Source organism: Tetrao urogallus (assembly GCF_951394365.1).
Source record: "Tetrao urogallus genome assembly, chromosome: 5".
Lineage (NCBI taxonomy): Eukaryota > Metazoa > Chordata > Aves > Galliformes > Phasianidae > Tetrao > Tetrao urogallus.
This window is the reverse complement of record NC_136818.1, coordinates 24,548,016-24,559,869: the sequence shown is the minus strand read 5'-3', so window position 1 is coordinate 24,559,869 and position 11,854 is coordinate 24,548,016. Positions and strand designations below refer to the sequence as shown.

The 11,854-nt window shown below is 51.4% G+C and overlaps 2 protein-coding genes across 2 annotated transcripts; one reads left to right on the top strand and one right to left on the bottom strand.

The window, feature by feature from the left end:
- Window positions 1-844: 844 nt before the first annotated feature.
- ALDH9A1 (aldehyde dehydrogenase 9 family member A1) lies at window positions 845-7,100 on the top strand (the record flags this gene model as incomplete). The annotated part of the gene is made up of 11 exons (XM_079536282.1): window positions 845-1,013; window positions 1,378-1,523; window positions 2,477-2,606; window positions 2,908-3,042; window positions 3,543-3,739; window positions 4,264-4,404; window positions 5,074-5,262; window positions 5,541-5,628; window positions 5,880-6,021; window positions 6,529-6,641; window positions 7,006-7,100. 11 exons carry the CDS (start codon window positions 845-847, stop codon window positions 7,098-7,100), a joined length of 1,545 nt encoding a protein of 514 aa, XP_079392408.1.
- A 1,033-nt stretch (window positions 7,101-8,133) lies between these two features.
- On the bottom strand, window positions 8,134-11,232 carry MGST3 (microsomal glutathione S-transferase 3). The gene is made up of 5 exons (XM_079536219.1): window positions 11,110-11,232; window positions 10,398-10,471; window positions 9,983-10,040; window positions 8,938-9,010; window positions 8,134-8,316 (listed from the first exon to the last, which is right to left on the bottom strand). Exons 1-5 carry the CDS (start codon window positions 11,224-11,226, stop codon window positions 8,207-8,209), a joined length of 432 nt encoding a protein of 143 aa, XP_079392345.1. The 5' UTR covers window positions 11,227-11,232; the 3' UTR covers window positions 8,134-8,206.
- Window positions 11,233-11,854: the final 622 nt, after the last annotated feature.

The window sequence follows — 11,854 nt, the reverse complement described above, 5'->3', positions numbered from 1 at the left end:
GACCAAAAGCTTCTAATGAAGGACATGTTACTTGGAGTTTGTGGTGAGAGGTACACCCAGAATGCCTTATAGTGGTGTATATGCATATGCTGTACCCTATTAAGAACTTGGATCGATTCTCACTGATAGAAACAAAAATGGAGCAGGAGAATGCCTAAGTCTGCCTTTCTCACACACTGCTGCATCTACAGTGGGTACTGCCTTGCCAAAAGGGCAGCTGTGGGTGTGGGGTTCCTGGCTTGTGTGGCAGCAGAGCCAGAATCAGTGGTGTTGAACTGGTTCCTGCTGTAGCACCTGGCTGTCAGATGCAGCAGGAGTGGGGGGAGCTGTGACAGCCCTGCGTGAACGAGTGAGGCACCGTAATGAGTGGAGAGCTGTGCTGTGCAGGGGCTTCCCGGTGGTGACCCAGAACCCTGTCTCAGCACATCCCCTGCTTTTGCAGTGCGCTTCTCTCGAAGTTACCAACAAACCAGGGCTTGTTGCTGTGCTGGAAGCAGGTTGCTTCCTGCTATCAGCAGCTTGATGCAGCAGTGCAGTGGGAATCGCTAATCCCAGCAACCAGAGAGGAGCAGCTTTTACTACTGAATTGCAAAAAATCCACCAAATAGAAAGGGGAAAAAAATTAAAAAGCAAACCACCTGCGCGCCCTGCACGGCAGGGGCAGCCGGAGCCGTGCCGCTACCGCTGGGCGGCTCTGCTGCGCAGATCAGCGCTGGTGTCTCCTCCGAGCCGCTAGGGGGCGCTCAACCGCCGGAGACGTGGCGGGTTCAGTGCGCAGGCGCGGGGCGGAGCCACTTGCCGTCGTGGAGCCCCCTGTCGGCGTGGCGGTGCGCGCTGCCGTCCCATGGTGCTGGCGTTCCTCCTGCCCCGGCTCTGCCGCCTGCAGCCCCGCCTCGCCATGAGCACCGCCACCGGCACCTTCTCTCTGCAGCAGCCCCTCAACTACCGGGCGGGCGGCCGCGTGGAACCCGTTGACGGCCGGCAGACCGAGGATGTGTACGAGCCGGCCACGGGTACGTGCTGCCCGAACTTCTTCGGGGTTAACTCGTTCGTTTGCCTCGAGGGGGGTAGGATGGGTCGGCGCGAGACAGGCGGCGTAGCTGTGTGTGACGACGGGTCCTGGTGCTGGTGGTGGGAGGGTAACCAGCTCAAGAAGAAACCTGCAGAGATTGGAGCTGATGAGCGGCCGGAATGTGGCTGTGGAGGAGGGCAGGCTTTGGGTTTCACCTCCCGAGCTGCAGAGCTCCTCCACGACCGAGTGGGTTTGGGTGGGAGCCGTGAAGCTCTATGGTGGGACTGAGATCTCGGGCTTTTGCTGCAAGATAAGCCTTGTTTTGCTGGGATTTACTTCTTGTTTTGTGTTTACAACGTGCCCAGGTCGAGTGATAACCAAGCTGCTGTGCTCCGGGGAGAAGGAGGTGGACCTGGCCGTGCAGAGCGCCAAGAGTGCCTTCCAGACATGGAGCCGCATGTCGGGCATGGAGCGCTGCCGTGTGCTGCTGGAGGCTGCCAGGCTCATCCGGGTACTGCACGGGGCTGTGTGTGCACCCAGCTGGCTCTGACCCTCTCTCCCCCTCCAGGAGCTCCAATGGAACGCAGGAGCTGAAAGCTACCTTTGCCCAGCAGATAGTGGGATGCTTTGGGCAGGGCGCTTGGTCTTATCGTGCTGCTGTGTCCTATAGCTTCTTCCCTGCTTTGCTCTGTGAGAAGACATAAAGCTGAAGCCATCCAGTGCAGATATTGCAAGGCATGCATTTTCCAAGCTGAAGTTGCGTAACTGACACATTCTTGAACTTTCAGCTTGACAGACCCTGCTGTCGTGACTGGAGTGTCTTTCTTTAGCAATAAAAAACCACCAGATAAACACATGAGAACCAGAGGGTACAGATATGCTGGCTTCATAACAAACTCATTTGTGAGATAGCACGTTCTTAGATGTCAAAATTAGTCCCCATCAAGACATTGGTAAGAAACCAAACCTCTCCCCAGTGTGTATGCAATGAGAACTGTTTTCTCTTTCAGTCAAACTTCTGCTTCTGCCAGACTTCCGCAGCAGGGAATGTTTCTGCCTGGGATACAGTCTGCTAAAAGACACTTCCCAGCTGCTTTGTTTTGCTGTCCTTCACTGAGTCCTCTGGATCTATTTAGATCTTGCTGTTTGCTCTTTCCTCCACCTTCTTTCTGTGCATTCCAATCACTGTTTACCATCTGTCTCCTCTGTTCAGGTTTGCTAATCTTTTAGATAAGTAGAGCTGTTAAGCAAGACTGCAGGAGCAGTGAACCCAGCAGCTGTCTGGCATTCACCTGTGATCAGTCGCCATTGGAAAATTGATTAATGGTAGTTGGGAATGTACATTTTAGGGATGGTGATAGCTTGAGGCAGAGCCTCAGAGTTGTGCAGAGTTTTGGGAAGCTCCGTGTGGAGTGCTGCTATGGGCTTCTTTGATGTGTAATCATTGTGGTGTTATCCTCCCAGGAAAGGAGAGATGAAATTGCCACCTTGGAAACCATCAACAATGGGAAATCCATCTTTGAAGCCAGAGTGGATATTGACATATCCTGGCAGTGCCTGGAGTATTACGCAGGGCTGGCAGGATCTCTGGCCGGTGAGAACTTTATTGGAGTTTGCTCTTTACTTTTTGTCCTGGTGTTCCTTGGTTAACTTCTGCTGTACAAGAGCACCTTTGGTGTTGGTTTCTCTAAGAGATGCTTTTTCTGAAGATGCTGGAGTATTTTCAGAGATCTCTACTTAATGCTACTGTGCTTTGTGGGCCCTGACACACCTGTGAGCTTGCTGGGCATAAAAGCTGTGTCCGTTTCCAGTTTGAGATCTAACCTCAGGGGCTCTAACTGAACTGGAAGGGGCTTTGTTCTTCTCTTACTTCTGTCTGTTTGTCCTCTTTGCAGGTGAACACATCCAGCTTCCTGGGGGATCCTTTGGGTACACTCGCAGGGAGCCCCTGGGTGTGTGTGTAGGGATTGGAGCCTGGAATTACCCCTTCCAGATTGCCTGCTGGAAGTCTGCCCCAGCCCTGGCATGCGGTAATGACCCTAAAGTGGATCTCTTTTAGACCTTCTGCCTACTCAAGCTTCTCTTTGATGCTGGGGGATTCTGTGGGGGAGAGTGATTTGGAGGGTGGAGTTACAGACCCTGAGATTGCTTTGAAGGAGGCACTGAAGGATTTGCAGAGCCTCCAGGAAGGAAGAACAGGAAATGTGAATCTGACAGATGCTGAGGGGGCAGTGAGTGCATCAGGAAAGAGACTGATGGCTTGGCTGTGTACCAGGGACAAATGTCTCTGGAAATGTCTGCAGTACAGGACCAACATCCCCATCTCCCCAGCCTTCCCCAACAGGAGATGCAGTTCTCTCCATTCTTTGATTGCAGAGTTCAGCTAAAAATGTTTCCTCCTCTCTTTGGTGGAGAGATTTTTGACATCAGCAGAAACAAATTCATTGTATTGGGTGGGTTTTTTGTCTGGCTTTTTTTCCCTAAGCGCTTTGGTTGTTAATCCACCTTGCTTCTGTCTGGAATCCCTTAGGCAATGCTATGGTCTTCAAGCCCTCTCCTTTTACCCCCATTTCTGTGCTGAAGTTGGCAGAGATCTTCACAGAGGCTGGTGCTCCTAAGGGGCTCTTCAATGTGGTGCAGGGTGGAGCGGCCACAGGACAGTTCCTCTGCCACCACCCAGATGTGGCCAAAATCTCTTTCACTGGCAGCGTGCCCACTGGTGCCAAGGTGGGAACCTGGGGGGAACACGAGGGGTTGTGCACCAGCCTTCCTGGTGTGCTGGGGAGCTTGATGTGCGTGAGGAGTGTAAGGATATGGTGTGAGTTGGCATGCCTGGGGACAAGCAAGGAGCTCAAAGTGTTACGCTGGAGTCCCAGTTAGTGCACTGGGCATGAGCTCAAGCACTTAGGGCTTTCAGAGCGGCCCCTTGGTTGTCTTCACTCATTCATTTGAGGACTCTGAGTTGCTAAAGTGAGCATCCATGTGGGGAGGAGGCTGCATGAACCAGCTGGGAAAATGTGTGAACGTTTCTGGCAGTGATAGTTCAGCTGGACTGCGTGCAGCCTGCTGGTTTCAGAAGTAGCCTATTTTCTGTGAATTTCCCACCCTCCATTTAGTCTAATCAAATGAAATGTTCCTAAAAATATTTTACAAATAAATTGAGGTTTGAGAAAAAGGGAAATGTTGCCCCTTGAACCCTCCCTGCAGCCTCCTTGTTGGCCGTGCATCACTTGTCTCTTTGTCCTTATCAGATCATGGAGATGGCAGCTAAAGGGATCAAACCAGTGACCTTGGAGCTGGGGGGCAAATCCCCCCTTATAATCTTTTCAGACTGCTCCCTGGAGAATGCCGTGAATGGAGCCCTCATGGCCAACTTCCTCACACAGGGAGAGGTGTGTATCCATGGGGCAAGGCTGTAGTTTGGGACCAAAGACAGCTGTCGAGGTAGCCAACCTGTCCTTCTGTAGTGAGGGATGCCCTGAAGCTGCTGTCTTGCCACGCATCTCCCTGTGCAGTGCCACAGAGGAACCTCCAGTGCAGGGTGTCCCAGCAGGGCATGGACACCTGTACCATTTTCCCTGAAGTGGAGCGTCTCTGGCACCCAGTACCCAGCTCAGAGCAACTACTCCTGTGCCATGGGTTCCACTTTGGAGCACAGAGTTCAGAAGCAGTTTCCTCTGGAGAGGGAGCAGGTCCCAGTCCAGTATGCTGAGCCATACCTTTCTGGGGCTCTGTTGGCCCCAAGTTTGGGTTCTTCATGTTTTCTGCAGGTTTTGTTGGCAAACTGCGTACCTGTTTTATCTCTGGGAACTGAACAGTCAGCTTATCTGCCGGTGACACACTATAGCCACCTGGTGGCATCAGTAGAGCTGTATCCAGAATAGACTGTCCCATGCAGTCAGGAGCAGAATTGTCTGCTGTCCCTGGAACTTCACTGTCCCCCAGGTCAAGCTGGCTGTTTTTTAGCAGCTGTGAAGGGCCTTTTCTGAGAGTCTGTAGCAGGACCCATGCATGAAAGACTGCAAAGTGCTGTGTTCTGAGCAGCTTGCTCTGTATTCCAGGTGTGCTGCAATGGCACGCGGGTGTTTGTGGAGAGAAAAATACTGGACACCTTCACAAAGGAGGTGGTGAAACGCACCCAGAAAATCAAAGTTGGAGACCCACTTCAGGAAGACACACGGATGGGAGCCCTCATCAACTGGCCCCACCTGGAACGTGTCCAGCGCTTTATAAAGCAGGCAAAGGAGCAGGTGAGATTGTGATGCTGCCTTGTGTCAGCCCTCAAATGTCTCCTGTTCTTTCCAGACAAGCAGACTGGGCTGGAAAAGAGGAAGTGTGAATGAAAGCCCTGATCTGCTAGTGATGCTCCATCAGCATACCTGACCTGGAGAGGCACCAGAGGAGGCCCTGATGTGGTTCCTTGGATGGGAGAGTAAATCTGGCAGTGAGCATTGGCCAGCCAGAGCTGCAACAGCCGGGCAGGATGCCATGGACATGCCTGCCTACTTTCTGCTTGCCTCTCTTTCAGGGTGCTCAGGTGTTGTGCGGGGGAGACCTGTATGTACCAGATGACCCGAAGCTGAAGAATGGCTTCTACATGCAACCATGCGTGTTAGGTACGATCCTTCCTGTTAGTGGCATTGTGGTTCTCTGTGTGGATGTTGCTGAGTTTCTTCTAGATGAAGCTGTGTGCCCATATTTCTGAATGCCTGTGGTGTGAGCAGGCACTTCTACAGGTGTACCAGAGGTAGCTGTGGAACCTGGAGCAGCAGCTGTGTAGTGCTGAGTGCTGTCTCGAAGGCTCTGTGGGCTGCAGAATGCACAGGCTCTGCCACTAGCTTCCTTCTGAATGCTGCCATGCTTCCAGGGAACTGCAGAGACGACATGACGTGTGTGCAGGAAGAGATCTTTGGGCCTGTCATGTCCATTCTGCCATTTGATACAGAGGAGGAGGTCGTGGAGAGAGCCAACAACACCAAATTTGGCCTGGCAGGCGGTGTCTTTACCAGGTACAGCTGGGAAGCGGTCTAGGGAGGGGAGGAGTAGAGAAATGCTGCAGCAACTTGATGTTCCTCTCACAGTGTTTGGCATGGGCATGGATATCCTCCTCCAGGAAAGCTGTAGCAAGACAATGCCAGAAGGGAACTTCTTAAATGACTGCATATCTCCTCCTGTTTTTTCCTGAGGAGGTTAGGTGGGCCCAGCTGTCCTTCAGGCTCCTTCCAGCCTGCACTTGGCCAGCTGCCTGCCTGCCTGCACCTCCAGGAGACGTTCACCAGGAGCCTGCCATGCTTCTGAATGTGTGCAAAGATGGCTCTTGGCTGCTTGCCGGAGTCTGCTTTGCTGGTGTCCTTGTCCTGTCCTCTCAAATGAAGTATTGTGCTGAGCGTCCTTGGGAATTAGGTGTTGTATCCTCTGAGTAGGGCAAGCTGGGCTCTAAAAACCACTGCAACCTGCTGGGGGTCTCGGGGATAAGGGGGTGAAAGGGCTGCAGCTGAGCTGCCGTTTTCCTGCAGGGATATCCAGAAGGCTCACAGGGTCGTGGCTGCTCTCAAGGCTGGGATGTGCTTCATTAACAACTACAACATCAGCCCTGTGGAGCTGCCTTTCGGGGGATACAAGTCATCAGGTGAGCAATGCTTGGCCTTCCGTGGACTCAGCTTCTGTATGTCTGTGATGGCAGATGTGAGCAGCCTGTTGCTGGGGCAGACAGGCACAGTGATTGCCTCTAAGGCATGGATACCACACCAGGAAATCAAAGGGAAGCTGTGGAAGGGTTCACAGCTTTGTACCAGTGAGCACAGAGGTGAGCTTTAATATACACAGCCTTCCTTGCTGCTAAGCTCATCCAGTTCTTGGTCAGGAGTGCTGCCATGAGGTGTGCTGCACTTGTGCTTTGAGTGTGGCTTATGTTCTCCCCAGCATGGCTGTGTGCTGGTTATGAGTGGTGCTTGGCACTGCCTGTTGCACTCACTTCTGCCCTGTCCCTGCAGGATTTGGCAGAGAGAACGGGCGGGCAGCCATCGAGTACTACTCGCAGCTGAAGACTGTCTGCGTGGAGATGGGTGATGTGGAATCCGTGTTTTAGTGGCTCTGAGGCCATCTGAGGAGAAATGTGGATCATTTACACAGCAGTAAAGTGCCCTAAAATTGTAAGTGCCTGGGAGTGGGGCAGAATGAGATCAGCTCTTAGCCATCCTGCTTCTGCAAGGGCAGCGTACACACACAGCTCGGTCTGTGGGCCTCCTCTGTACTCTTTAGTGGAAGATGGGGACCTCAGACCAGGAGACAGTGACCTGGCTTTCAGCAGCAGCACCTGCAGCTACCAGAGGCTTGGTAGTGGCAGAGGCCCAACCCAGGCTGCTTCACCCAGTGCACCTTGAATGCTGTTGTCCTCCACCCTTAGTTAATTCCAGTTCTGGCTTCTTAGCAAGTATGACCCTGCTCAGTACGTGTAAAAGCTCTCAGGCACGTTAACATCCAGTAGCTCTTGGCTCTGTCTTTTCTCTGACTGTGTAAAAGCCTTCAGGTTAGGATTTGTTTCTCTAGCACACTTGTGAACATAAGTTCTGTGTCTTTTATGTGTGCCTCACAATACTGTGGGGAGGGTGAGCTGATGCTGCTTCAACAGGCACTGCTGCAGATAGCCTCCACACACAGTGCACAGCGTAACAAGAATGATAGTGAGCTCTAACACGAGACAGATTGCTGCCTGTCTTAATCAAAAGCTGTTTGATTTCCTTTCTCTGGGCCTTCCTTTATAAACGTGGTAATTCTGTGATGACAAAACAGCAAATTTAAATGTTTGCTCACATCTTTTCTTTTGTAGCAATCAAATAAATACTAACTCTGTTTGGAAAATCTTATTGGAGAGTACATGATGTGAGGAGTCCAGAAAAAGGATTTGAGTATGAACTGGGCTGCTGCTGGATAGGTTAAACAAATGGTTTATAGGATTGCTTTTCATTCACCAAAGTCAGAAAAGCTGGAGCATCCCTGCCTGATCGGTCCCATAAAATCAGAATCGTGCTGGTTTTCTGCCAGACTTCTTTAGCTGGCTCTCTGTAACTTCGGAATGAAAGTGCAGAACTGACAACTTCATTTTATTGAATGAGGAGGGAAAAAAAACAGGCAATGAAATGTTCTACAACAAGAAATCCCTCTGGTTTCCCAGGCAGCCATGATGATGGTCAGTTAGTCCGGGCAGATCCAACCAAGGTGCTGGAAAGCTGAATACACACCTGTGCCCACCAGCCCAATGAGTGCAGCTGAACCAAGGGCCCCTCTCCTTCGATTTTTTGGCTCTGGAAAAGGACACGTCTTGTCAGTTCAACAGCAGTAGCCAGCTTTCTCAGCCAGGCTGCTCCCAGCACTGCAGGGCTGCTTCCACCTTCCCAGCACTTGAGTTAATACAAGTGTATTTAGCTTTCACAGACCTTCAGAAAGGAAGGCTGGGACACTGCTCTGTGTGTGACAGACCAGAACCAAGTGCAGTGCAAAGTCAGATGCCCCACGTTATTCATCCCCCCTAGTGCGGTTTGTTTCAAGTCACGGTGCAAGTAGTGGCCTAACATACTTGGAGTCAGGCTCCTTCCCCTTGGGCAGGGAATGTGTGTGCAATAGTCAAAAATACCATCAAAGATTAGCCTATCCTGAAAGAGGGAGCAGGACCTAGAGATTAATCTGGGCACAACGGCAGCTACCAGCTTGTGCTGTGCAGCTGCCCTCTGTCTGTGTCTGTTATTAAAGTAGCTCTCTTACTAACAGCAAGAAAAACACAATGCAGAGGTAGCAGTTTGTGGACCTGCACTGTGACTGGAAGCTTTCTGCTGCCTGTTTGGCAGGAACTGGAGAAAAGAGCCCAGACATCACAGGAGGAGGCTTTAGTTTCTAAGCACCTTCTGTTCTACAGGGTAAAGACCCACCTCCTGTGTAGTATCCGTGGGCATACAGGAGTCTGCCAAGGATCCAGGCAATGCCGAGCCCTGTGGAAATCCGCTGGAGAGAAAGGAGAAGCATTAAAGTTGTGGAGACTTGCTGCTTGCACCTGCTCAGCTGTTAGAGCAGCCCTGCTTCAAGGAGTGACCACAAACTACAGCGTGGGTCCTGGCCCTGCTACAACAACTAGGAGTCAGCCTGGGAGAGGTGTGTGGCTGATAGTGGAAGCCACAGTGAGTCGGATTGGAATCGCTTTCATGACACCTATGGTGCTGTGCTGCAGAGCCTTCCCAAGTGCTGCTTTGTTGCTGCAAGCAGGTGTATGTGTTTGCAACACCTGCAGCAGGAGGACTTCCACGCTGCCTCTTCATTTACAGCATGATGCAATGTGACATCAGTTTGCTAGATTTACTTAATGCTCCTTCCTTTCCTTTCTGAAAAGAAACTTTCAAGAAGAACCTGATTTATCTGTTGGTGGTGAAGAAAATCTGCTGGCTTTAGTCTCTCCCACATGCCTGCCTCCTCAAAAGTATTCTACATCTTTCATTTTGAAACAATCTAGGCTTTTTTCTTTTTTTTAATCATCCTCCACATGCTTCCTTTGGTGGTGAAAGTGGGTGGGAAGACTGAAATGTTCCTCAGCTATTCTTATCAGACAAACTCTTTAAAGTGTGCGTTTAAAAGGAGGTGAAAGGTTCCCACCCTCTATAAAAACAGCTGCTGAGTAGTCCTGCAGGCTTGAGAGAACCAGACAAGGTTGTGTGGACACTCCTCACTTGCAGACTGGAGGCTGTGGATGCTTCAATTTGTCTGACAAAGAACCCTTATGGGGAGGAAAGAGGCTTACTGGCTGAAGCATCAGTGGTGAAAGTACTTGTGGTTCCACTGCATTTTCAGAAGAGGCATGGCTGTGGAATGAGGTGGGGTTAGGAAACAGCCTGGCTGCCTTCAGCTGGGTGAGCTTGGCTTCGTGCCTGCTCTGAGTCACAGAGTAAGTTCAGTTGTGTGGACCTGAATGCCACAGTCACTTACCGGGTGGTAGAGTCCACCAGTGGCTAAGAAGAACAGGAAGGAAGGGTAAACTTCCAGTCTGAAAATAAGAAAGAATGTTATACTCGTCTTCAAGTGGCCTGTAAAGAGAATATCTAGAAATGCAGTTGCAAACATCCCCTGCCAGGGTACTTGATGGGCCTGACTTGTTAGTCTTCATGCTCCATGCTGTGGCCAGAAATACAGGCACAAAATGAAGTGCAGCACGCGCAGACTTCCATAGACTTCAGCTCTGTCTGAGGCCACCCATCCGCTCTTTTCCACTTTGTGCCTTGACCCACTGCTAAATACAGCCTACCACCAGCTAAACCAGTTGTTCCTCCCAGCACCCTTTGCTGTAGCACTGCAGCTTGGCTCCTGTTAGCTGTGGCAGTACAAACTCACACGTGGTACTCACGTGTTCTGGTGCGCACGCTGGATGCAGTTGAATATTTTCCCATTCTCAGGATCCGTGCTGTACATGGTTGGATACTGCCAAAGAAAGCCAAGAGCAGAAGATAAGCAAGTGCAGCCAGCCTCCTCCAGCAGCACGGTGCACATGCTGCATCTCCTCAGGGAGCGCAGTGCTGTGCTGCTGCTTGGAGAACTGACTTGCTGTGGCAAGTTAGAGCCTGACTCCCTGCCCACAGCTCCTTGTGTGAAACTGCTTTGCTCCCTGTATGCTTGTGTTCCACTGAGATGCCCTTGTTCCCAAAATCACGTCTGTCCTCTCTGCAGGGAGAAAGACTGTGTGGTTTCTTGCTCATCATAGTTTCTGAAGCTGAAAGTCTTGTGATTTCAGCTGTCTCGGCTCAGTGCCAAGCATCTTATCTGCCAAACCCTGATTTCTGCCTTGTCTGCTCCAGTCTGGAGAGCTAGAATGCCAGCTTCATCCCTTCTGCACTCACACTGTGGGGCAGGAGGAGTCAGCGGGTCAACCCAAAATAACCAAGGTGTCACCACGCTTATCTACAGAGGTGCAGCTAAGGCAGGCAAGGGCTGTATGCCCTTCTGGGTTGGGGATGGGAAAAAAAAGAGAAGGAGCAATAAAGCAGGCTGGCTGGCGCTCCTCTGCAGACAGGCTGTGATATCCCTGGTCCCTCTGCTTGAGGCTGAAAAGGGGGACTCACCTCCACATTGTACTTCTTGCGTGCCTTCCCCACGTTCACAGCGAGATGCATCACCAAGACGAAGCTGGCAGCCCCTGTCAGGATCACGTAGCCATACTCTTTGGAGAGAACAGCCATCTTGGTGCTGGGAGAAAAAGAGAGCCCGTTACTATTGCAGGGTGTGACTGGAGCTCAACACACGCAGAAGTGTGCGTATGTACATGCCTGGGCCTAAGAATTGCTGAGAGTTATCCTAGCACAAGAACTGGCTGAAGAAAAGGATAAACTGTCAGGGAATTTTTACCTTTGGGTGTCTGCAGGGTGTTAAACAGCACAAAACGGGGGTTCCCTGCTTAGGTCCCATCAGGTAAGCCCTAAAATCAGTAAGCGTGGGTGGGCAGTGGCAGAGGTCTCTAGTCTGGCCTCTGGCTTACAGACCCCTACAGATCCCATCAGCTCTGGCTGTCTGACCACATCCCGTGGCACTCCTGTCCTCTCTAATGCACCGAAGGCTCCTCCCTTCCTGCAGCCTGGTCCTCGTTCTGCCTGAAATCAAGGAGAGGTGGTGAGCGCTGCTGTAACTCATCCCGTCCTGTGCTCAGGATGCAGGCAGGACCTGCACTTGCAGAAATGACTCCACAGTCAGATTAGAGACCAGGTCAGCAAATCTGATTATGTCACTGTGTGAAGCTCGTTTAACTGCAGCCTGAGTAGCGTGGCCAGTTCTTGTCCCACCACCCTATATAACTTAGAGCATAAATTGGGA

What these genes read in the sequence shown, in the direction of transcription:
- MGST3 (XM_079536219.1), bottom strand. Translation starts at nt 11,226, where the DNA reads ATGGCTGTTCTCTCCAAAGAGTATGGCTACGTGATCCTGACAGGGGCT. An exon ending in GCAAGAAGTACAATGTGGAG is followed by an intron (nt 10,472 to 11,109) that starts GTGAGTCCCCCT and finishes TTTCTTTGGCAG; the next exon opens with TATCCAACCATGTACAGCAC. An exon ending in CTGGTGGACTCTACCACCCG is followed by an intron (nt 9,011 to 9,982) that starts GTAAGTGACTGT and finishes CTTTCTCTCCAG; the next exon opens with CGGATTTCCACAGGGCTCGG.